The sequence below is a fragment of the Aphidius gifuensis genome, linkage group LG2 (genome assembly GCF_014905175.1).
Source record: "Aphidius gifuensis isolate YNYX2018 linkage group LG2, ASM1490517v1, whole genome shotgun sequence".
NCBI lineage: Eukaryota > Metazoa > Arthropoda > Insecta > Hymenoptera > Braconidae > Aphidius > Aphidius gifuensis.
Window position 1 is genome coordinate 191,168 of NC_057789.1, and position 27,785 is coordinate 218,952.

Sequence of the window (27,785 nt, forward strand, 5' to 3'; positions counted from 1 at the left end):
GAAACATTTCCGGTTTTAGGACAATATTCTCATTTATTTATATTTTTTTTTCTTTTTCAATTAAATATACAAATTGAAGGCTTTTAATTTTTGATTAGCAATATTAACTAGGTCTTGTTTATTCAATACTTACTTGCAGCATCGTACTTGATCACCATCATCATCATCATCATCGACATGTTTATTTACAAAAAAAAAAAGGAAAAAACCCTGATCGACATTATAATTATATTAAATCCAATGGTCAAGTGAAAAACAATTTTTTGTTCCATTTATAAATTATTGTTTTTTTTTTTTCTTTAATTTTCATAGGTAGGTAAATGAATTATCATATGTTTTTATACATACTTATACAATATCACGTTTTCGTGCATTTATCATTACACGTTATAAGTTTTATTTTTTATTTTTTTTAATATTTACTTTTCAGTGCTTCTATTATTATAATTATTATAAATTATCGTCGATATACATACACAATAATAGCTATACATGGTTTTTTTTTTTTTTTTTAAATCTATAAATATTTACAAAGCTTGTCTATAAATTTTATTTTTTTTAAATTTTTTATACCTATAGTTGTTTGTTTGTGATATTTTTATTATTATTAATTAAAATTATATCGTGCATCGATTATAAATATTCTACAATAATAATAATTAATCGATAACACGTCCCTGGAGTGCAAATTTCATGATAATCAAATAAAAATAAAGATAAAAAATGAAAAATAAAAGCCAGCAAGTTGCACATTATTTTTTTCATTCATTTAAAGATCAACATAATAATATAAATTATTATTATTGTTTGCGTATAAAAATAATAGCATTTGTTTGTTTGTTTGTTTGTCTAGTTATCAATGAAACAACAAGTTCATTGGTTGATCAATTAACCAAGTGTCATTGATTTAACTTGTTGTTGTTGTTTTTAAATTTATTTCAAAAATGTGTTAACAAAAAAATTTAATAATTATTAATTTATTTATTTATAGGAGACATGAGTCTTGTCAGTCATATAAACTTATCTAGATTATGTTAATCACAAGTTAATGACCACACAACATATGAATATGAAAAGTCATGATGATGATAAATTTATCTCAATCTTACATCATCATCATCATCATGATTTTAAAAATAATAAATAACAAATATTAAATATACTAAATCACAATTAAATACACTAAATTATTATTTGTGATATTCGTTGGATAATTATAATTAATTCATTGCCATAATCAACTAAAGCTCCAAATTATTAAATCATTTAATCTTAACTTGAATAATCTCGATGAAAAATAATTCTTTTTTTTTTTTTAATATATATTATTATAATAATTGCCAAATATTTTATTATATTATGAAAAGTGAGTATTTTATTCTTTTCATTTGACTTAGCTATTTTCTTTTTCATTGATATGTATTATTTACAAATATTTTTAAATACAACAACGTGACGATATTTCTTTTTACATTGCTTGGACGTTAAATTACTTTTTTTCTTTTCTTTTTTTCATTCAATAACCACCATTAAATGAAAATACTCATTGGAATGTATGATTAATTTTTTGTAATTTTCATCACGGAATAAATTATTAATTTTGTCGAAATATATTGTTTTGTATTTGAAAAAAAAAAAAAAATATTCCAACACAGCCTGATTAACAAATAAAATAATAAAAATTTAAATATAGAGATAATAATAATCAAGTAATTCAAAGTTTGTTTTGTACAAACTGATTCTTGAGTAATGTTTATAACAAAAAATAAAAAAACTATTTATAAAATTTTGTGTCAACCCTGTTTTTGCATTAAATGCAACCAAAATAATAATAATAATAATAAAAAAAATAATAACAATGATAAATATTAATGTAATCAATTGAATGATTTTTAAATAAATTTTTCTTTTCATATTTTAAAATAAAATAAAAACTAATGGTATTTGGAAGTTGACAATTTGTTAAAGTATATCAATTATAAAATAATAATTAATAATAATTAAAAATAATTTATTCTTCATTGCTGGATAACTGTTGTTTTTCAAGTGAATCACATTCAGCAAGTGCTTCACCGCATCTTGGAGGAAATTCATCAATCGAAAGACTCTCAGCAATTTCTCCAGAGTCAATGCTGTCAAAATAAGGATTTTGCCATGCTGAATTTGGTCTAAATCTTCGTGTTGGTGAGCCAATGATAAATTCAATTTTTGTTGAGCCAGTTAATGATGTGTTGTCTTGATTTAATGAATCAAGATACAATGACACATCACTTTGATGATAGTCATCGATTGTCGAAGAACACCAAGAACTTGGAGGATCAGTCATTGCCTGAAATATATAGTTGATATATTATTACATTAAATTATCCACCATATTATATTGTCAAAATTATGAATGAATTTGTTTTGTTATTTATTGTTATTATTATTATTATTTTTTTTTTATAATTGTTTCTGTATACTGTCTGTCATTCATAATGGTTGTGATGATGATAAATGAAAATAGTAAATAAATAAAATTAATTTAATAACAATTTAAAAGTAATTATAATAATAATTTGTATTTTTTAGTAAGTTGTCATGCACATGCTTGTATTAGAAATATTTTTTTTTATTTAATAAAATTAAAAAATAATGATGTAATATATGTAACTACCGCACTACGGGAACTTTGAATGGGAAACAGGACTGTAGATAATAAATAAATAAATAAATAATAAATAATAAAATTAAAAAAGCTTCGTAAGCAAATGATAATTAACAAAAAAGCACAACTTACGACAGATTGACGGACGCGAGAAGGGGCCAATGGCATTATTGACGACCAGAGGAATGGACTCACGCTCGCCGGCGTTCCAGTTCAGATTCAATTCAATAGTAGTTGATTCATTATATTTTTTTTTTCGTATTATTCATTTCATTTGTTAATTACAAAAAGAAAGAAAAAAAAAAAAACAATTTCTTTTTTTTCTGGGACAGTCAAAAATATTGTCTTTGTTATTAATTTTTTTCAAGAGATAAGAGACATGGAAATACTCATATGAGTGTATCAAGGGAATGGAAAAAAAAAAAAAAAGAAAAGATTTTATTTCGATTGAGCAAAATTATTTTGAATAATGAAAAATAAAAAACAAAAAGCAGATATAATATTGAAATGACATTAAATGAAAATAAATTAATAATTATTCATTGTGCAAATAAAAAATAAACCCAAAGTATATATAATATTTATAAACAAAAGAGCGTTGAGATGTTTAAAACAATTAACAAAAATAAAATAAATGTTAGTCCTCCCTCCCTTCCCATATCTTTATCCAATTAATAAACAAATAAATAAATAAATAAATAAATAATTAAATAAAATGTATCGTCAAATAATTAAGTTGCAGTCTAGAGTGTGTGGAATCAGTCCCTAACAAACCACGTGCCTCACAATATTAGGCTTTTCATTATTAGCTTTTTTTTTTCTTCTTTTTTTTAACAACAACAAATATATGTATATTTTCATTTGAGCTTTACTTCATCCAATTTGTCCAAAAGGAGAGTTTTGCTGGTCGTACCTTGCCAGTCGTGTCGTTTGTATCAACAGAAGTCCGTGCCAAACTTTGAGAACGTCGAGCTGGTGCAAGTGGTCTTTTTGATGTTGTGCTATTACTATTATTATTATTATTTATATTATTATTAAGAGTAGTAGTAGTAGTAGTAGTACTTGTTGGTGGTGTCCAACAATTTAATGGACTATTTAAATTTTGTTGTTGTTGTTGTTGTTGTTGTTGATTGTTACTATTATGATTATTAGCTGATTCAAGTGAATCTCTGGCACGTGATAATGACGATGATTTATTTAAAGAACTACGAAATGAAGATTTATTTAAAGATTCACGATTATTGTTGTCCTTGCTGGTAGTTGTATTTTTGGGTAAACTTTTATTTAGTGATTCACGTGATGAATCTCGTGTTTTAGTTAGTGATGATGATGATTTATTGCCAGTAATACTGTCACGACTTGAGTCTCTTGGTGGTCTTGTTGTCAATGATTTAAGACTTTTCAATGATTCACGACAATCTGTTTTTGTTGTATTAATAATGTTACTAGGTGGTTTTGGTGCTGTTGATTTTGTAACACCAGGTAAAGGTATACGACTTGGTGGTCTACGTCTTGGTGATGGTTTAACTTCAATTTGACTATTATTAATAATATTAATATTATTATTATTATTATTATTTGAATTAACATGTTCATGATCACGAGCAGATTCAGTACTACTTCCTTGTTCTAAACATCTTGATGTATTGTCAATTTCTAATAAATCACCACCACCACCACCATCTGGATCATGTTCAGTTGGTGTTCGTTGTTGTAGTTTTTCTAAAACACGTACACGTGCTCGTGTACCTTCTAATTCTATATTTCTTTCTTCAAGCTGTAAACAATATAAAATATTAAATTTATTTAAAAAAAAAAAAATAATATATTTAATTAATTTATTATTAATTTATTAAATTTATTACCTGAAATCGTAAATCATCATTTTCTTCTCTAGTTTTGTCCAATTTATCAGACAATTTGTCAGTACTTTTTTCAATCTCATTTAATCTCATTTGTAGGCACTGCAAAATATTGATAATATATTAAAATTAATTTGAATAAAATAAAATAAAATAAAATATTTTGTAGTACAAGTACCTGATTGTGGACGGTTGTCGTTATGAGATGTCGTTGAAGTTCAAATGGTGAACGTTCTTTTAAAATTGCAGCAATTTTATGTGAATCAATATTTTTAACATTAGTAAGTCTTGTTGGTGAAATGAGAATTGAATCAAGAGCACCTAATCGTAATCTTCTTTCTTGTGCAGCACATACTGGATCAATATCATCAAATTCTGACTGTACAATGACATTACCATTTTCAATTAGTACATTTTTTTCAATTGTTCTAGTACGAAATCTATTTTTATTTGATTTAATATTATTAACTGAATCAAAGGCCGCTGTTTTATTTCTTAATCTATTTGAGTGTTTTGGTGATGATATAGGTGTTGAGCTAATAATTGTTATTGATTTTTTTTGTTTAGTAACTGTATCGTCATCATCATCATCATTATGATTATCATCTTGTTGATTTAATTTATTTATTAAACGATTTTCAAGACTATTTTTAATTTCAGTTAAAGCTGCCAATTCAATTTGTAATTGTTGTGCTTTAACTCTACTTGATATTGTTTCAGCTTCAAGTTCAATAACTCTATCAAGTAATTGTTTTTTTTCACGTTTTAATATTGTCAACTCGTGACAATTGTCATTACTATTATTATTAATATTACAATTACAATTAAAATTATTACTATTATTACTATTTGACTCTTCATCATCATCATCATCATCATCAGTTACTTTTTTAATAGCTTCTAAAATATCACCAGCAAGACCAATTTCATTTGGTGCAACACTCTCTAATTTTCCCTGTAATGATTCAACTTCTTCTCTTAATTTAACACCTTTACGATGTATAACATCAAGTAAATTCCATAATTCATCTTCAGCTTCATCTAATATAGGTTTTGGACTTGTTGGTCTTATTGGTGTTGATTGTATTGCTGTTGATGCTGAATCTTTTGATGATGTTTCAGTACTAAAACCAGAATCTTGAACAGTTGCACTATTTTTACTACCACCACTGTGTGAATTACTTCTACTTCTTGGTAATGATGATGCTGATGATTCAGCATCACGTGGTACAATACGTCTTCGTATTTTTCCTGGTTCCCATTCACCAATTCTACGATGATGCTGATGCTGATGATGATTATGATGCTGATGTTGATGTTGATGATGAATATTTGATGATGGACTTGATAATGGTAATGGCATATGGGAATTTGAACTTTGATTTGATGATGATGTTGTTGTTACGGAACAAGCGACCGATACCGTTGACGAACCAGCCATCTTGTGCCTGAGGTTTGGGAATGTCTCGATAACGAGGTCCCGAAATTCAAGTAATGCACCGACCTCATTCTGTAATTCTTGAAGTGCAACCAATGACTTGGCTTGCTCACTTATCAAATAGTGAAATGGTCCTGGTCGTAGTGGCATACAATCCATGCCAGTTACTCCCTCGTCGTTACTCACTACAACTACACCACCATCAACATCAACATCGCCATCAACATCAACATCAACATCAACTCCACTGCTGCTGCCACCACCACCACCATCAATTTGTTCCTCCGGTTCACTGCTACACTCCTGAAATCATCATCAATATATATTTTAATTTTATTATCCAGCTGTGTAAATTTAATGAGACTTTAAAGATTGATAAAAAAAATTAAAAATATATTGTAGACATTTACTGATAAAAATAAAGAAAGTTGCATCATCTCTAAATTATATATTATTTTTTAAAGATATAAAATAATAATAATGAGGAAGTAACAACAGGAATCAGAGTATTCAGTCAACTGTTGCGATTTACATTGAACCATATATTTTTTTTTTTTTATTATATTATATTTATATCTATACAAATTATTATTATTATTGTTATTATTATAAGAAAGGAGTAGATTTTTTTATTGTATAATTTAGATAGATGCATCATCATCATCATCATCATCTTCAAATGAGGCTCATCATCATAAATATATAATTGTAAAATAAATGCGAGTAAAAGTCGAAAAAGTAATTAAATTAATAATAACTTGAACACGCGATCTACACAATTTAATTATTTTAAAAGAATTTTTTTTTTTTTGTTTAGTTTTAATTTCAATTTTATATTTTTTTTAAAATGTTAAACAAATAAAATGAGCAATATGCAATGTTATTTCGTGGTATATTGTACAAGTAAAAGTATCAAGTATACGTGTGTGTGTGTGTTAAAAATATTTAATTACTTTTCTAGCATGAGAGAGATAAAGAAAGAGAATACTCAAATTTCTCAATTGCTTAGAAAGTTGTGTTCTTGACCGAATTTGAAATGTGCAGCTGATGATGATGATGATGATGGTGATGATGTAGAGACAAATTTGATAATGTTAAAATAAAAAAAGTTTCGACTTACAACAATTGTTGTAAAACTAAAGGGATGATCATCATGGTCATGATGATGATGCACAAGTATTTTGAGCATAAACATGTTCTAAAGTTACAAGTAAATACCTTGAATATTTTTTCAAAGGCAAATTTTCTCTCTCTATAAGTTTTAAATTATTTTCAACAGCATTCTTGCAAGCATCCAAGTATAAAAAGACTTTTCATTGTTTCAGCCAGTTTACCTTCTTGAAGGACTGACTCTTTCAGACATAAAAATAAAGGATTATATATAAATAAAAAATAAAAACCATAAATACTTGTATGGCAATAAGGCGTCGAGTTACGAGTCCGGTTTCAATGTGACTCTATAGATACTATACTATTTATTTATTTATTTATTTACATGTAAAAACATAAACATTATTTGATAAATGTCCTTTGTAACATGTATATATATATTTTATTGTTATTGATAATTTACTATCGATCAATATATTTTTTTTTTTTTTTTGATATATTGGCCTCATTCATTATGACATAATGAATAATATATTATTTTCACATGAATCATTTGATGATGATGATTATCTATTATTTTATAAATAAATACATAATATAATTATTACTTTTTAAAAATTATTACACACCTTGTTTGATAAATTTTAATTTCAATACAAGTCATATATAAAAGTGCAATAATAGGTCTATCACATCCATCAACAATAATAATAACCAACTCTCGATGTCAAAATATCAATATCTAATATATTAAATATGTTTCTCTTTTTTTTCATGTCTGTATAGTGAAGCACCAAGATAAGATAAATACAACTTCATAGATAAATAATAATAATAATAATAATAATTTGCATGTGATGGTAATGTTGAATGATCATATAAGGAATGAGCCTTTGCTTCCAAGGGTAGACGAGTATAAATTGTATATATTTAATGCACTTGCACTGACTCTCTTTTAAATATAAATGTTGAGATGTTTAAAAAATAAAAAAATAAAAAATCCTGCCCGCCTTCACATATATAATATATATTCCTTCATGTATTTCAACCTGATATAATGCTGGAACATATTTTTATTTTTTAAATGGCTATTTTACATTTGTGATAATTAATTAATTTATATACCTATTTAAAAGCAAGATGATTATATAATATCAAATGATTTATCATTCATTCATTCAGACAGCCAAACAATCAAATAAATAAATAGACAAATAGACAAATAGACAGACGACCAAAGCAGGATGATGTTACGTTAGGTGTGTCTCATTTCCGTTGGGAAAGTGACACACACACACACACACACACACTGACTTGTATTTATTTTATTATTAGGTATTTGCTTTCACCACATGTGTTACACGCTTATTTTTTATTTTTTTTCAACTTAGTAATATAAAAAAAAAAAAAAATCACAAGTTTAAAAATATTATATTAAAATTAATAAATGTTTGGGTAATCGTGCGTGGTTTCATTGACGATTATTTATCTTTATTTCAAGTAACAATGAAAATGTTTGATAATGATAATGATGATGATGATAATGTGCATGGGATGGGTACGTGATAAAATAAACGGAAATGAATCCTTTATTGTGATTCCAAGTACAAACAATCGATATGATTTTTTTTTATTTTCATTTAAAATTTTTTTTAATTCGTGACTTCCGATATTAATATTGTTATTAATTTGTCATTGTTTATTATAAAATATTTTGTCAAATTTTAAATATACTAGATATATTTCAAAAGTCAAAATAACAGTGGGTAGTATATTTATCCATGTAAAAAAACCAAGTACAGTCATTATTCTAATAATGATTCAACGTGGGACTGAAAAAGGTGGGTGCATTGAACCTATAAACATCAGGGAGATCTTTAAGTTATGGGGGATCTTTAAGTTTAAAAATTTTTACCATAAAAAATATATTTATATTTTTTTTTTTTGTTAGTTATACTTTTGGTATGATGAAAAATAAAATATACACAAGATGGATAGATGAAAATAAATATAAAATATGGTTTTCAGTGTGTAGGTAGATTTTGACTTGAACTTTATCGAAAGTGTATATATATATATTTATATAGCAATTAGTTTGAGTTAAAACTAAACGAAGCATATCATCGATTCTACACTCATTATTATTATTATTATTATTATTAAAAAAAATACGTGCAACTCGTTACAATCTATTTTCTTCGGAGCTTTTTCAAAGTGGAGGCTAAATAATTCGCCTGCCAAAGTAGATAGACCTTGACTTGATATTTTATATTATAAATATACACATTTACTATACTACCCAGCTATTTATTTATTTATTTATTTATTTATTTACTTGTTATTATTAATTTGAATTTTTTTTCACGTATATATAATTCACTTGCAACCAGCAAATTATTTTAACTTTTGAAAGTTAATTACAAACCTCTTGCAGTATACATAGAGATATTATTATTAATATATTTTTTTTAATTTGAAAAAATTAAGATTAGCTTGATCAGAATATATCGATTTAAACATGAGAAGTAGAACTTGCGACGACGATATAACTTTCCATTCCCGCAATTGATTTTCTATCAGTTGATTGTTGTTGTTATTATCATAGTCCCATCCTCACACACACATACAATGTTGATAATATATATTATTAAAAAATTGCCAAGCGGATGTAGACAGTATAAAGCTTTCACGCAATTTTGTTGTTATTAATATATATTAATAAAATATAATAATATGTAAATTTTTATTTAAATGACTAATTTAATTTTTCATAAAATTATATTGTTTTATTTGATTTAAATGCGATATTATTGTATTTAATTTTGAAATGTAATTCATGGACATTATGGACATGTCAGTATAAATCGTGAAAGTCCATGTCTGATTAAAACAATATATATGAGGTTGGTTATTCCCTGCGGGTTTGCATAATATAATGTCTGGCACTGTCACGTCCACTTATGGAATTTATCGATTCCCCTTGTATCGATATAAGGAGATTTTTCAAACGATTATTATTCAGTTGTCATTTTGGTATTGACCATGGACCCGTTATTATAATATATACTCACCCATGATCCCAATTTTAATTTCATCCCTTTTTTAAAATTATCTATATTTATTTTTCATTTCACTTTTATATAAAATAATAGCAATAATGATGATTTAACAACAAGTGTATGATTTAAAAGACAGTTATATGTATATGTGTAAGTCTAGACTTGTGTAGACTAGCATATGAAGAACGCGACCCACATGCAATAATCCTTCGAGCAACTCGATATATATATGTATAATATTTATACATCACCTCATTCATTTATATATACATATATGAATTAGTTATTGACTGGTTATTTTTATTTTTATTCTATGATATTTTCGTTGATGTTGGGCGAGGTCTGTCTAAAGATAATTTTAATGAACCCATTATTATTTCTTTTTTTTTCATCATTTAATATTCTTTTTAAATTTTCACATAAACATTTTATAATGATACACATAATTTTTATGTATTGTCTAACATTTTACAATCTTTCTAATTTTGTAATAAAAAAATGAAATATATATTTATGAATATTTCATTGGCCAATGCCACTTAATTTTCATTATGTTGTATTATATTGTATATGACATGTATATGATATTTGTTGATTAATGTTGTTGTTTTTTGTTGTAAAAGAAAAAAAAATGCACGCGTTACTGGCTAAGCGAAACCAAATGAAAAAAAATAAAATTATATTCCACGCAATATCAATTATATATATCTAAAAGAAGAAGAAGTCGTTTGTTGAATGAAATAGAGCTTTCCAGCCTGATGCACTGGTGCCAGGTGACTTCCCATTTATTTATTTATTTATTTATTATTATTTTATAATATTTTCAAACTATCAAAATTTTATATTTCATATAGTAAATTTAATTTATTTAACTCAACTCAATATATGCTTGTTATGTAGTTTAAAACTTTCAAGACATCCCAAGAATCAACTCGTGTAATTTTAGTATCGACGTGTTTATAAATATAGACAAAGAAATGTTGTCCTTTTTATTTTTCTGCCAACACATAACACACAGACTATTTAATTAATTTTTTTATTCCTTTTTTTTCGTCTAATTGCTGATGATTGGTATGAATGTTTGGAGTTTGACAAAGTCAAGAGTCGATGAATTGAATAGAATGCACTTGGAGATGCATAAGCTGTATGCAGTTGTGTTTGGATCACAGACATTGATAAGACGATAATACATGCGGCCAAGACAAGTCATGTGTTGCAATTATTGTATATATAGAGTTCCTGTTGAACGCCTCGCGCAATGACTGTGCATGTATTATAATAAAATAATAATAATAATAATAATAATAATGATGGACACACGTGATCAAATAAACAGAAGCCATATGTGTATGTGTATATATGATATATACATATCTTCTATTTATTGACCTGGTAATAATAATAATAATAAATGATTTTTGTATATAATTATAATTATGAAAAACATACTGGGTTTCAAAATAATATTAAGTCATTGTAAATGGATTAATATCAAGGACAATTTTGAAAAAAAAAAAACAATCAAATAATATATTGAAAATGTAATTTGAATTCTAGGAAGTATAATTTTTTTCATCTCAACTTGTAACATATGAAATAGTTGATTTAGATTTTAAGTGTATTTTAGACATATTGCCTTGAAACACGAAATAAAATTAATGATACTCGCATTGTTGTTTGGAATGCATATATATATATAATGCAAAAAGCAGCCAAGCTGAATGAAAGTTATTAGATGATGATGGTGATGATGATGATTATGATAACATTCATGTCGGAAGTGTGCAGTGAAAATGGCATGCTTGACACTCATGATCGCTACCACAATTTTATTGACGTGTTCGTTGATATAATACGTATTATATTTTATATTTTATATATTTATATAATGAAATGAAATTTACCAAGTGTGCAGTTTATACGATTAAAGTATATATAAACCCGCAAGAGGAAGTTATGTGTGTTATGTGTGTGTAAATTAAAATACACTATCGATATATAATATTAATATAATATATTTTATGTATTTTGAGGGTTGTACAAGATTAATAAATATAAATATTCAGCCACCACCATCACCACCCACTTATTATTTACATATATGACCATGATGATTAACTTGGCACAATAAATTATAAAACATAGCTTTAATTTATTATTGCAAGTTGTTCTTCTTTAATACTACACCATGACTATTTTATATCAAGTGGGTGGATGAACATGTCAATTTTCATCCCACATTTTATTATTAATATTATTATTATTATTATATATCAATTGAATGTGTTTAAAATCTTGATAATTTTATTACAGCGTAAATAATACACCATGTAATGAATCCATTTATTATTATTTATTTATTTATTTATTTATATCAACTGAAGAAATATTGTTAAGGAAAAAAATAGAAAAAAAGAATAAATTAAATTTTAAATGTACACCTGTAATTACATATATATACTTTGTATAAAAATAAATTATCTGGGCCAATTAAAATATAATATCTACTATTATATTGAGTTATAAGAAAAAAAAAAAATCTAATTATGATCAACTTGAAGAGATATCATATTGCATTTAAAGTAACTTTTTCAATACCAAGAAAATATATTGTACACACACATACACACGCATTGTCTTATTTACCTCATTTTATTTATTTTTAATATTTTTTTATTCTTAAAAATTATACTGGAGATTCATGAGCATGCATCGTCATCATGATGATGATGATCATCGTAACCCAGAAGCCTAGTCCTAATTCAATCGAATCACCTCGCTATTTACAATCCAATAATTATTGTTCCAATAAAATACATTTATTTTTATTTTTTTAATGCTTCATCAATCTCAAAGTATATACCGTATTAAATGAAAAAATATTACACCTATACACATGCTCGTTTTTTTCAAAATTAAAAATATTTAAACTATAAAGAGAAAAATGACGAATCCACATCCTGCGGAAACGGATGTACATATACTATACGGTTCGCCAAGCTCCCGTTGTTTACCCCCGTTGTCATTTTTTATGTCGCTGTTTTTGTGGTTGTTGTTGTTATTATTATTATTACTCCAATCATCAGTGATTATTTATTTATTTATTAGTATTTTTAGTGTAAAAAAGTTAATAATAAATGTATTTTCAATTAAGGCAAGAGTATGTAGCGTAAATAACAAGCCATCTTGCATTATTAACACAATTTTATTGGTACACATAGTTATTGCATACGAATATCTTAATTCTCTTGATATACATAACTGTAAAAAAAAATTTTAAATATTGTTAATGAGATATGTATATTATGATTTTTTTTTTTGACCTAGCATAAACTTGGATGCACACTCAACAGCCATAAAATATTTAATTAAAAATAAAAATGTATAAAAATTACAATAATAACAATGAAAAGAAGAAAAAAAAAATAAAGACATTATATTATATTTTTATTTAATGAGAAACATTTAATTCAAGATGCATTTAACTTTTGAGAATCAAAAAAGGTAACAGACACAAAACAACATCTGTCAGTTTCAGTCTGCTACAGATGTGCTATTCTCACGTTTCTGCAGCATATAATATTCAAGAATCAAAATGATAATAATAATAATAATATATTGTGGGTTGAATGTTTTGCTGCTGTTGCTTTTGCTACTGCTGTTGATGTTGATGATGATGATGATGATGCCTTGCAAACAACAACCATCAACAAAAAATAAAATAAAAAAAAAAGTATATAGAGAAGAAAAGAAGAAGAGCATCAGTAGCAGCAACCAACAACAAGAGCAGATAAGTTGAACGCCCTCATAATGACTTGACTCAAGCACAACACACAAATCATTGAATTGGGTTTGAGAAGTGAATGCACCAATAGTTCAAAGTTAAAACTCTGGCATCTTACTAACTGGATTAGGAAGACATACCCCTGCATAATATCCATTTGTATACTTGGCTGTATTTAATTATCAAAAGACAAAAAAAAAACATCAACTATTTTTACTATTTGTAAATACAAATATTGTTGTTGTTGTTGTTTTTGCTATTGCTCTTACTGCGAGCTGAGCATAGATAATAATAAAACAACGCACTTTGTCCACGCTCTACAAATCACAAGAGAAAATTTTTGCTTCTGACCGCAGAATGAATTATCAAAAAAGTTTTCAAACTGTATCGTTCATTAAAGGGACGAAAGTTTCTAACTTTTCTTTATTAACAAAAAATAAAAATAAAAAAACCTGTTGATTCAAATTTGTATCATCGAGTGTGATAAAAATATATATGTATTTATTTTCACATACTATATATATAAATAATGATAGAATTAAATTTGTAACACATCTAGATGATGATGAAGATAAAAATATAAAATGAGAATCATGTTTCAGACAGCACATCAAGGACAATCATTCGAGCGTAATGAAACCCAACAAGTTTTCTTTGGTTTTTTTTTCTGATATTATTTATTTATAATTTAAATTTGATATCAATGTGACTGATTGATATTAATAATTTTAAATTAATCTTTTTTTTTTTTTGGTCAAATATTAAATAGACAATATGGTGTACCTGATGATGATAATAATCACATAGATCTATTTTATGTAGTTTTGCTTGAGAGATTCAAAATAAATCCTTGAAAAAAATAAACTTCAAAGTGAAGAAAGTTTATTATTTAAATCTTTGACTTGATTTAAGCAGTAAATTTCAACATAAAAATTAAACATGATTGAATTATTAACACAAGTATATTTTCATTTTTACATACATCAAAATAAAAATTAACAACTGATGAACTGAACTGACAATGTTAATTGTGAATAATCTCTGTGACATGAAGGCAATAAAATTTGATTATATACTATATATATACAGATTCATGCATGAGTTTCACAAAGTGAAATTTAAAAAAAAATATAATCATTGTATATAGTGTTTGAATGTGAAATCGTACTAATATATATATTAAATACTCAACATCATATCATCATCACCATCAACAAAAAAATAAAATAAATATCTCTTCAATTCATATATGCAGCTGTTGAGACTAGCTGAAGCAATAAATTGTTTTAATGAAATTTTAAAAATGACAATAATTAGTCAAGCGTTACAATAATGAAAGTGTAAAAGTAAATTATATACATTCGACTTGGAGATATTGATAGTTTATTTTTATAAATATTGAAAGAAAAGAAAAAAAAAAAAGAAAGGACCACCGCATGAAAATCGAAATAATATTCACTTTTACTGTTGCACCACTTGGCTTGTACAGTAATTTATAAAAAATAATAATAATTATTATTATTAGTTATTACTTATTACTGTAACACTTGTGGGGTAATTACAATTAACAATGTATGTGCGTATGTTTATTGGTGTTATTGAAATACCTTGAATGTTTAAATTTCTTAATAATTATTATGAATTATATATATATTTGTTGAAACTTTCAAAATATATAAAATTAATAAAATTGAAAATAGCAGTGTATTAACAATGGCAATTAAATTTTTAAAAAAATATTTGACGACTTGTAGTAATTATTATTATGTAATATATATAGATGTTGTTGTTGTTGTTGAGGACTTTCTAAATGTTGATGGTGTCGTCAACAACGACACACAATATTATTAAAATCACCATCATTATTTATTCTTGTTAATTCAAGTTGACAATTGATAATAATAAAAAAAAAAACATTTATAAAATTAAATCTTGCAAGTAGTAATTATATATAAATTTAATGTGAATAATAAAAAAAATTGTGATGGTTCATCAAGTGCACAATCTGATGTCTGTCTGTTTGATCATGGCCATTATATAATTTATTTCATTTTATTTATTTCAAGCTCAACTAAAAATACGAGCCCTACCTTATTTTATTATCATTGTAATTTCCTGACAGTATTTTTCATTACAACAATTATTTCTCCCCCAAATATATATTATCTCGATATTATTAATAATTTAACTTTGGCTCTGCGTGGTTATTATAAATAAATAAAAAAATATAAAAAAATGTCACTGAATGTTGAAATAGAACAGTGAATATACAACAGGGCTTGTGTATATATTTTTTTATGTTTTAAAAATTAGAATGACCTCCAGTAAAAAAACAGAACAAAGAAATAATTTTTTTTTTTTTTTTTACTTCAAATAAAAGCAAATAAAAATGTTGTTATATTATTACCGGTGTATTGTTGAAAATAAATAAACTTTGTCTGATGAAAGTACATATAAATAATTCCAATTGAGTTGGCTGAGTAAAGCATTTATATTTTTTTTTTTTTAAATGCAATTCTATGAATTTATACCTTAAACGCCAAAGAAAATATATACCTATATATATTTTTTTTTTTAATTAAAAATAATCATAAACAAAAAAAAAAAAAAAAGTTTGGAAAGTGTTTTTTAATTTTTTTTTGAACGCATCATGTCCAAGCTTATCGATTTAAATAAATTAGAAAATATTTGATGTATAAATCATTGGACAATGTTTTCCAATGACGCAATGTGGATTTTATTATTGAGTCATCATATGTTAAATAAAAATAAAAACTATACAAAACGATAACATCAAATTGAATATTGCAAAATATAAATTAATATATTTCTATAAATATTTAAAGCCTGCTTTTTTTTATTTATCTCAATTTTATGGATTTATTTAAAGCTGAAAGTATAATTGGATATTATTGCTTTATATCATTAATCATAAATTCATTTCCGCTACTGGTTCTTCATTGAAATAATAATCACACACACGCTCTAGTCATTCATCGCAAGAGTTTTATATTTTTGTACTAATTGCATTTTAATATTATATATATATTTATAAAAAATACAAAATACATTTGCACTCATTAATTAAGTAGATTAATTATTTCCTTAAATAATAAAATATTTTTCTAAACAATCGAATAATCAGTATTTAAAAATAACAATAATAAATCCAAAAAAATGTGTTGTATAATTTATCTAATTTTAAATACTTATATAATAATAATAATAATAATAATAAAATAATCAACTGTGATGACAGGAAATAAAACATGACTTCCGTGTGATTTTCCTCAGCAACTGCGGATAAAGTATAAGACAAAATGTGAAAAAAAATTCAACGTATATACGTTCCACATATTATAACAATGTTTTTATTATTATTATTATTTATTTTTATGTAGAATTATTATTATTATGATTTAAATGAAATTAAATTTAAAGTAGTATAAACTGATTGAATTTGTATTTAGACTATATACCAGCATGTTGATTGAATATACAGAAAATTAATTCAAGTGGGCTGGAGGTCATCAGACGACAATAAGGGTCAATAAATATATAAATTATCATTTTTATTAATTTATTGTTGTTATTGTTGTTGTTGTTTAGGTAAATGTTTATTTAAATTCAAATATCGCTGATGTGTTAAATAATTGTTTTTATATTTTGTCGACTACTTTTTTTGCTTGAAGGTCATATAAAATAGTTTTATTCTATTTTATTTGAAAATATTACATACGTTGGTAAAAACAACAACATTAAAATGATAATAAAATAAAGAATGTATGTTAATATTAATTATATGCTATTAATATTTTATGCCAACGAATAGCAAAATAGGAAAAGCGATTACTTAAATTCCTGAATCCAGGTAAACCATAATTTTTTCGAATAACAATATTTTATTTGAAGCTTAGTTGACCACTGCACTGTTTTATTTAAAACTATTGTAAAAAATTTAATATTTTTTATATAATTATGAAGAAAAATTATATTTTTTTGGTGATTTGGTTGAATCAGCTAATTGGTAATAAAATATAATAAATATATTTTTAAATAACACAAACTGTTTTTAAAATTTAATGTTCAAGATTATTGTATTGCGACGAGAGATGATGCTACTCGTGGAGGAATATTAGCCGAGAATGTTCAGGTCAACTAATAACAATGTTACAATTATATTTTATTGATTTTGAAATTTATAATTAATAAATTTTTATTAAAAATAATTTCAGTTAACTGAGTATAAAAATGGAGAAATAATTGAATTGGAACAGCAGGATTTTAATATTCTTAAAAAAAAATCATTTAATGAAAATGCACTATTTGATGATGTTCAGTTTCCAGAAGAATCTTTTTGTCTTGAGGCGAATCAAGTTTTACGTAGACCAAAAGTAACAACAATTTAATGAATAAATTAAAAAAGCTTTTACACAATAATTATCATTTTTTTTTTTTTTTTTTTCAAGAAAATTGTAAGTGAGCCTAATTTTTTTTCAAGTGGACATGAATTGTTTCATTTGAAACAGGGTGACGTAGGAGATTGTTGGTTTATCGTTGGACTTTTACATCTTCGAAAAAATAGAAATTTATTCGACTTCATTGTCAATTCAGCTGATCAGACATTTGACGATGATAATTATGCTGGAATATTTCACTTTAGGTAAATACATAAATAATCTTGTTGAAAAACAAAGAAAAATTAAGTTGATAGTAAAAAAATAAAAATAAAATTAGATTTTGGCAAGCTGGAACATGGGTCGACATTGTTATTGATGATCAGCTTGCATTTGACGAAAAAAATAATAAACTTGTTTATGTATCTTCAGCAAATACCAACGAGTTTTGGGTTTGTATATATAGATTTTTTTTTATAATTATATAATATGAATAGCAAGTTTTTTTTCAATAATAACAATAATTTCAGGCGTCGTTAATTGAAAAAGCTTACGCAAAATTACTTTATCAGTCATATAAAAAACTGAATGCAGGTCATTCTGGAGCTTCAATGCAAGATCTGACAGGAGGTATAATTGAGACATTTATCATAAATGAAGAATCAAAAGATTTTTTATTTGACCATTTAAAAAAAACAATAATAGAAAGTGTAGTTATAAGTGTTGGAAGTAAATTAGAATCCAATATAACGAACAATGATGAATTCATAGAATTTGGTCTTTTCGCAAATCATTTTTATGCTATTACAGCCGTAAAAATAATAAAAAATGAGTATTTAAAAAAAATATTTAATTTAATACGTATTCAAAATCCACATGGTGAAGCATCATTGAATCCTCATCATGGTAATATCTCCGAGTTATTAACAACATACGAAATAGAGACCCAACTAAAAATTCAAGTTCCTGGAGAAAGTTGGATTTTACTTGAAGATTTTATTAAATACTTTGACTTTATTGAAATTTGTAATTTAACACCTAATCCAATAATAGGTCATGTTTATGGTAAAAATAATGGCAAAAGATTATCATTATCAGCAATTGAAGGTAAATTTATAGGGGGAATAAACATAAAGACAATAAATGATAAAGATGTATTGAAAATTTGTCCACAATATCGTCTTGTATTGACCAAGACAGATAAAGGAGAAAAAACATGTGATATTTTAATTGGTCTGTCATTAAAACATAGACAAGACTTGGTTTCGATTATGGACACAATAGTACTATTTCGAATTATACATGTAAGTTTAATTACAGTTATTGTTATTATTATTATTATTATTATTGATATTTTATAAATTTTATTTCATGTATAGGCTGATAACAATCAAGAAATACCAAAACCATTAGTACAGTATAATAAAAATCGGTCTCTTCCTGCAGCCACAAGAAAAGGTCAAGTAAGTTTACGAATTGAATTAAAGCCACATAGTACATACTATATAATACCATGTGTTGGAGAAACATTCAAGGGAGCAACTTTTTTTTTGCAAATACTATCTGAACATAAAACTATTTTGGAGTAAGTTATACATCGAGCTATTATTTTAATTGTCAAAAAAAATAAATAAATGAAGCTAAAAATATTAATAACAAGATATAAAACATCAACAAACAATTTTCAATTTCAGAGAGTATGATCAGGATATTGTTATACCCAGTATAGCTGATAAGGTCAAAATAATATTATATGTATATATTCAAAATTTATGCATACTCATATATAAATCATGATAATTATTATTTACAGTTTAATGATTATTTGATATCTACAAATATTGAAAACATTGATACTCAACTCTTTTCAAGTAAAGCCAATGAACATGATGATCGAACGATTGATTTTAAAAGCTTATATGATGTTTTTAAAGATGATAAATTTTCATTGAATCTTAATTGTCAGTAGATATTTTTGTTTATTATTATTTTTATTATAATATGTAAATTTAATTATTGTTATTATTTTATGGCACCAGGTCGTATTGTACATAAACTTGATAATTCAATCGTACCTGTGTTAAATTTATTATCAGTTACAAAAAAATTTGTACCTCATAGAAAATTATCTATATCAAGCATAACGAAAATAACATCAACCTATCAAGTATGATTGAAAAACTGTATATATACCAATTAAAAAATGTGTATTAATTTAATTTTTTTTACTTTACTTTGAAGCAAATATTTGAAAAATATAATGAACCACTATTTTCTGGATATATTTCTTGTGTTTCCCTAAAAACTGCATTAAAGAATAGTGGATATATTATGAAAGCTGATATTTTACAGAGCCTATATTCATTCTGTTCCGAGGAAAATAATTTGATACATTTTAATGATTTTATGTTAATTGTACTCACTTTAAAAAGTCAAATTGGTAATTTAAAAATAGTTTAATTTTTTAATTTAAAAATATACAATATTAATGATGGATAAACATGTTATTGTTTTATTTACAGGATCGTATTGTGAGAAATTGAATGGAAAATTGTCTCAAGATTTGATTGCAATGGTGCATAATAATATTCCACAATCCAATATATTTGATAAGTCAGTAATTCATAATTTAAGAATTGATATAAATCAATTTAAAATTATAACACAATTCATCAAGGAATTGAAAGTAAATAGAAATTGAAATATTGATAGTTGTATTAATACTTAATAGATATATGTTATATGTTATTAATTAATATATTTTTCAGGAAAAATACAATAATTATGCATCGAAATCTTCTTATTCTGTGTCTTATAGCGACTTTAAAGATATTTTAGAATCACTTGGATATAAATTACCATATAAATTAATTGAAATGATATTTTTTAAATATAGAAATGACGTTGATATTTTTTATCATCAGTTTTTGGAAGTTGTTGTTGATACAACACAAATATTCAGTAAGAAAAAACGACAATTAATTCAATTTTTTTTTATATTTTTAAAAATAACAAAAATTAATAATGGTTTATTTTATTATCATAGAAATAATACAAGCATTATCATTGAATGAAAAAGAATTTTATCAATATTGGAAAAATAAACATGGAAAAAAAAATAAAAGAAAAGCTGATTCTGCATTGAACGACGAGAGTCCATCAAAAAGACAAAAAATAAATAAATAAATTTGATAATTTGAGAAATGATTGAATTTATTTGTAATATTTTAATTGTTAATTGAATAAATAATAATGCAATAAAATTATTAAACAATAAAAATTGTTAAAAATCATTTGAACTTTTTTTTATTTTTAAAAATTTCCAATTTAAGGGGTATATATTATTAGTAAATGGGAGGTTCATCATCAAGATTACGAAAATGTTTTTTCACTGATTGCCTTGTAGAATCATTATTCTCATAAAATTGTCTTGCTTCATTTTGCCTCTGTCGAAATGATTCAGACTGTCCAAATTCAGTGCTAATATCATCAATATCAGAACTACTCCAACTGCTACATCAAAAATTAATTATCAATTAATTATTTTTGCAGTAATTTATTTCTCTAAATAATAATAATAATAATGAATAGATGTCATCCACCTGTTAGGTTTAATATTTTTAATTTATTTTCCATAAAAACTTTTTATTTTAACAATTGAAATAATATTTATTCATCAACTCGAATTGTCACGCGTTCTCACAACAACAAGATAATGATGTTCATCAGCAGATGATTATTATAAACATATTGTATCTATGACTTTTACTTTCTAAAATAAAATATGTGTAATGAGCGAAGCTGCTGCTGCTGCTGCATGTACATGTACTCGCGTGCATCGAGCCAAAAACACGTGCTTAATACGGCTTTTTTTATTCCTTATTTATTTATTTTTTTTTTCATTATTATAATTTATCATATGTATACATATCCTTGTTCACGGATACAAAATTGCATTTATGCTTTATACACACATACTTGCATGTTCAATGTACTCTCTCAACAGCAGCATATTATTTTATTTTTATTTTTTTTCTATATATAATATAATACAGACTGACATGTGCACATCTGTAAATTGTTTCATGTATACATAGATAAAATGCATAAAATGCCGTCTTTGATTCATTAACACATTTACAGTGCATGCATGATATTTCTATAAGCACCTATTTAGCAACAATAAACAGCATCAGCTACTAAGAATAAATTATAACTGTTAAGATGTTCATATCATCAAATTAAATTCCAAGATCAAAACACGCAACAACAACAAAAAAAAAACACACAAAACACACTGCATTCAAATTTTTTTGATTGAATAAAATTATGATTGCATGTCTATATGTGGTTTTTGCATTTTTTAAATATATTTTAATTGACACACGTATGCAAGCACACTGATAAATTGATAAATATATTATTTACCATGTTTACTCAACATTTTTTTTTTTTCATATATTATAAATAAATAGAAATATAAATTTTCCCGTTGTTTGTTATGAGCATCATATCATCAAACCATGATATTAATTTAATTCAAGACAAAAAAAATATTATTATTATCAAAGCTTGTTGTCATGGAAAAATATTAAAATGTGCTACATGTATAAAATTAATAAAAGAGAAACTAGTAATTACTACTTGTTTAATAAATAAATGATATACTTTTTAATTTATATTCAGTTGTTGTTGTCACACTCGTGTTGCTATTTAGATGACGAAATTATTATTTGAAAAAACTATATGCTTATTAATTTTTTTATCATTCTCTTGTCTTTGTGATAATCCAGGTCAAATAAATTTTAAGATAAAAACAATGTGAGTTTATCGGTGCACCACAGTGGTTGGTACCCACGTCAATCTATAAACCGTACCAGGTGCCAACAGTTGTACATCAGCACCACCACCACCACTACTACTACTTTTACTACTACCACTCATCATTTTTATCATTGCCAAAGTAAAGAAGAATATACTTATTGTATATGATCTATATTATATTTGCATAAGTTACGACTAGGTATAGTTAAAAATGACACACGTATTGACACGTCATTTGAAAATATATATCCTTGAAAATCCCCAACTACTACAGAGCGATTATTTTAGTAATCATCATCATCATCAAAAAAAAATTATATTTAATTCGTTTTTTTTTCTTTTTTCTTTTGACTCATTTACGCCCTGAATAAATATGCATACTAATAAATTAATCGATAATGAGTTGTTTGAAAAAAAAAATAAATAACAATAAAGTGCGTGTCGTCGCGTAGACTCAAATGTAAACCGACCGCAAGAAAATACCGTTACCAATTATTATTTTTTATTTATTTTTTTTTTTTTTAGCGAGGTCAACACGTAACCGGACCAACAACGACAACGTCAATGACGATGAGAGCGAGGGTTTACCTAAGTCAAAATTAATAATTATATTTCAAACCACAAAAAAATATAATAAAAGGTCTGGAACTTTATCGAATGCTGAACATCATTCATCCGCAACAACAAAGAAGATGCCAAGATAAAAATAAATTTATATTTATTTATTTAAATATTATCATATTATCGTAAAATGTTTTACTTTAAACAGGAAAAAAAAGAAAAAAAAAAAGCAATATTATTATGTGTGTCACAAGCAAAAAAATAAAAAATAATATTTATATATTGTTCGATATTGTTTTTTTCATATTAAAACAACTTACCCAGAAGAAGAGGAGGAAGTTGAATTTATTGCAACTGAATTTATGGCATAATTTCGATTTTCATTTGATGAAAAAAACAAAGGAATTCTTTGGGGTTCAAATGGTACTTGAGATTCACCATTGATTCCACGTCTAGATCAACAAAATATAAATAAATATAAAATCAAATAGATCAACACAAAACTATGTGACAATTGAAAATTAGAAAAATCAATTGAATATTATTGTTATTATTACTAAATAAAAAGAAAGTCGAAATATAAGCAGACATAATAGTAACAGACTTTTTTGTCACCCGAGAGAGAGAGAGCGATTTATATCTCAGATAAGAATCATCAGTCCATGTGAGAATCAATAAACCTACAAGAATATATGTAGAGCTGTTGATTCCACACACACAGACAGAGATAAAAAATGAAATAAATAAATAAATAAATGTAAAATATACCCCACTCTAGCATTTAAAGCAGCAACAAAATCATTTGGATTGCCAGTTATTATAACACCGTCATCACTGACAAGTCTTGATATGAAAATATGGGGACCTGTATTAACTCCACTAGATATCATCAAAGGAGCTGGTGTACCTGGTGGAGATGGAAATATTGAATCATCATCATCATCACCATCATAATCATCATCGTCATCGTCATCGTCATCTATTTGTTTTTATTATACAATATCAATACAACAACAAGTACAACAAGTACTTTTATGATATCAATAAAAAATTAAAAAATAAATATTATGTATTACGTGTAGAGTAGCTAGATGTTGATGGAATTTCTGATGCTAAATAATCATAAAAATTAAATGATTGTATTGAAATTGTTTGGGTTATTCTTGATGAATTTAAAATTAAATCTTGTTGAATGTTTGGAAAATTTGATGCTTCATTATCATCAATATTATCATCGTGATTTTCATCATTTACAATGGGATAAATATTTAGTCCAATAAAACGCCTCAATTGATTTCCAATGTTTGGTAAATTTAATCGGATCTATTTATTTTATTGTATATAATGTTAATATTTAAATTAAATTTTTAATTTAATAATTTAGAAAAATAAAATATATATTAACCAGTTGGCCAATGCTAGATGTTATTGATGATGTTCTATTTGTTGTTGTTTGGATATTTTCTTGGGAATTTGTTATTGACGAGAAGGAGGATTTGACAAGTTGATTTTCCGACATTTTAATTTAAATTTAATTCGAAATTAATGCCCATGGTTGAATTAATTTTGATTAAGAAAAATTTAATTAATAATATTAATTTTGAAATAATAATAAATAAATAAATATTATTATTTATTATGGCATTTTGACAGATAATAATTATTTATATTTATTCATTTATTTTGTTATTTTTTTATTTTTTCATGGCTATGGCATAGAAAAGACAACTTCATGGCTTAATTATTAATAATTTTGTTTCGCCTTTAAATGAATAAAAATGATTTTAAATCATTAATCAAAATTTAATACAGCTGAATGGCACGCTTAATTATTGGCTCATATTGAAAGAACGGATTCAATTGGATTCACTTGTGATTTGCATTGGCAAACGCAATTTTCTTGTGTTAAGCCAAATACATTAACGAGATTCTTTGCTTTTACTGTTGATTGCTCATATTATATATATATTTTATAAATTATTATAAACAATCATGTAGTTGTAAATATTTTAAATTAATTATTATTACCAGAATACATCTTAATAATATCAAAGTGAGACAGGGAGAGAGAGAGAGAGAGATCAAATAAAAAGTATGTATTTCCTTGACAGAAATTACTCGTATTTTTTTTTTTTTTTTCTAAAAAATTATACTCAATTCAAGCATAACACAATGATATTTTATTTATTTTATTATTTATTGTTAACAAAAACTAGACCATGATGATATTTAAATAAAAAAATTTTCAACAAAAAAAAAAAACAACCTCATTATAATTTTGAAAATAATAAGCAAATAATTGAAATTAAAAAAAAAAAGTAATTAATTTCGTATTTTCAAGAGATTGCCAAGTAAACAATAATAATAAATAGTGAAACTGTTGTGTGTATGGGGGTCGCTGTCGAATGACTCATACAATATTATACACATTGAATTTAAACAATGGCAATAACACAGCAACTTTGAATAAAATTAATAAATAAATGTAAAATTAGTGATAATAAAATAATAATAATAATAATAATAATACACGCATGGAAACACGACAGAAGGTCGTAAGAAGGTGCTTTTTAAAAAAACTTTCTAATCGGAAACTCTTGAGTTTGAAAGAATCAATAAATCGAGGACATATAAAATAAAATATATAAATAAATAAAAAATAATACGATAGGTAGGTATATTATTTAGTAGGTATATAAATTATTATTACTCACCGGATATGCGTATGGTGTACAGGGAACGTAGAATTCTCTGCTCATAATACGATCAGTTGAATCAAAAATATATATATTAATTAATTAATTATTAAATATCCAAATAATTTAATTAATTATCACTATTTATTGTCACTTTTTGTTGTGTTTTTTAAAATATCCAGCTGATGATGTGATGATAATTCATGAGTGTGTGTGTGTGTGTATATAGAAACTGTCAAAAAAACTGGTGGTGCCATCTGACACTACAATTGACACACACACAGACTAGCAGACTAGCAGACAAACAACATTAAACTGTCACGAGGTAAATATTAATATTATTATTACTTAGATGCTTTGTTAATGACATCGTTTAATTTTAATTTTTCAATGATAATTCTACCACCACTACTATGTCATGTCATCACACACAACACATTAATATTTGGACGGAACTGAATAAATTTTGGAGTACTGAATAGATGAAGTATCATTGGGTCCAATTGAATGATAATAATAATAATAATAATGATCAAGTAGCTGTCAAATGATTTTTATCCAGGGGCATGGCCACAAAGCCAACACCATCATCATCCTCATCGTCATTATCATTGTATAAACACACAAATACCATCAAGTAATTGTGTATCAAAACAATAATAATAAAACACACATATAAACACTCACTTTGATCACTTGTAAATAATAATAATAATAATAATCACCTTTATGATAATATATATTCAATTATTACATTACATCCTAATTGTCAAAATAATTATTTTTCCTTTTTTTTTATTTCTACAAAACATAGTTGAAGATGATGATGATGATGATGAAATAACCAACTCATATGGTTCGTGTAGTAATAATCACTGAATTGGCCATCACTAAACTCAAATTTAATTTAATTATTCATAAATAACACTTGAAAATAAATTATTTATTCTCATTGCACGTACAAACACAGCTATATGCACTTACTCACTCATACACAACACAACACAATAATAATAATAAGCTACGCCATTTTCTCCAATATTGGTTGCACACACACACTTTACTTGGCTCATCTAGTTTTATACTTTTATGTTGTATAATATTACAACTGGTTATTTGTAATTAATATCATCAACAATACCGCAATATTTAAACAATATATTATTTTAACACGTACGATTTATTGAATGTTATTTATTATTATATTAGACTGATTTATTATTATTGTGAAATATAGAAAATAGTGTGGATACTGCTACTGCTGCTGCCGGCCAACAACCAACTGCTCCAAACTGTGCCCAATTGTCTCGTCGTCTCGCCTGTTGGTCCCTCCAGTCCTCTCCCTCTTAAAAACTACCATACTTATTTCTCCTGCTTCTCCTCTTTTACTTTGATAAATCGACAATG

At 25.2% G+C, this 27,785-nt stretch overlaps 1 protein-coding gene across 1 annotated transcript; it reads right to left on the reverse strand.

The window, feature by feature from the left end:
• Positions 1 to 218: 218 nt before the first annotated feature.
• On the reverse strand, positions 219 to 27,676 carry LOC122848064 (probable serine/threonine-protein kinase DDB_G0282963). Its single transcript, XM_044145877.1, has 5 exons — positions 26,397 to 27,676; positions 4,688 to 6,250; positions 4,513 to 4,611; positions 3,561 to 4,424; positions 219 to 2,329 (listed from the first exon to the last, which is right to left on the reverse strand). The coding sequence occupies exons 1-5, from the start codon at positions 26,439 to 26,441 to the stop codon at positions 2,012 to 2,014; spliced, it is 2,889 nt and encodes a 962-aa protein (XP_044001812.1). The 5' UTR covers positions 26,442 to 27,676; the 3' UTR covers positions 219 to 2,011.
• Between the last annotated feature and the right edge of the window lie 109 nt (positions 27,677 to 27,785).

Excerpts from the sequence above, each read along its gene's own strand:
- LOC122848064 (XM_044145877.1), bottom strand. The coding sequence starts at position 26,441 with ATGAGCAGAGAATTCTACGTTCCCTGTACACCATACGCATATCCG. Across the intron at positions 6,251-26,396 it reads GTACACCATACGCATATCCG|GAGTGTAGCAGTGAACCGGA; the intron begins GTGAGTAATAAT and ends TGATGATTTCAG. Across the intron at positions 4,425-4,512 it reads ATGATGATTTACGATTTCAG|CTTGAAGAAAGAAATATAGA; the intron begins GTAATAAATTTA and ends TATTGTTTACAG.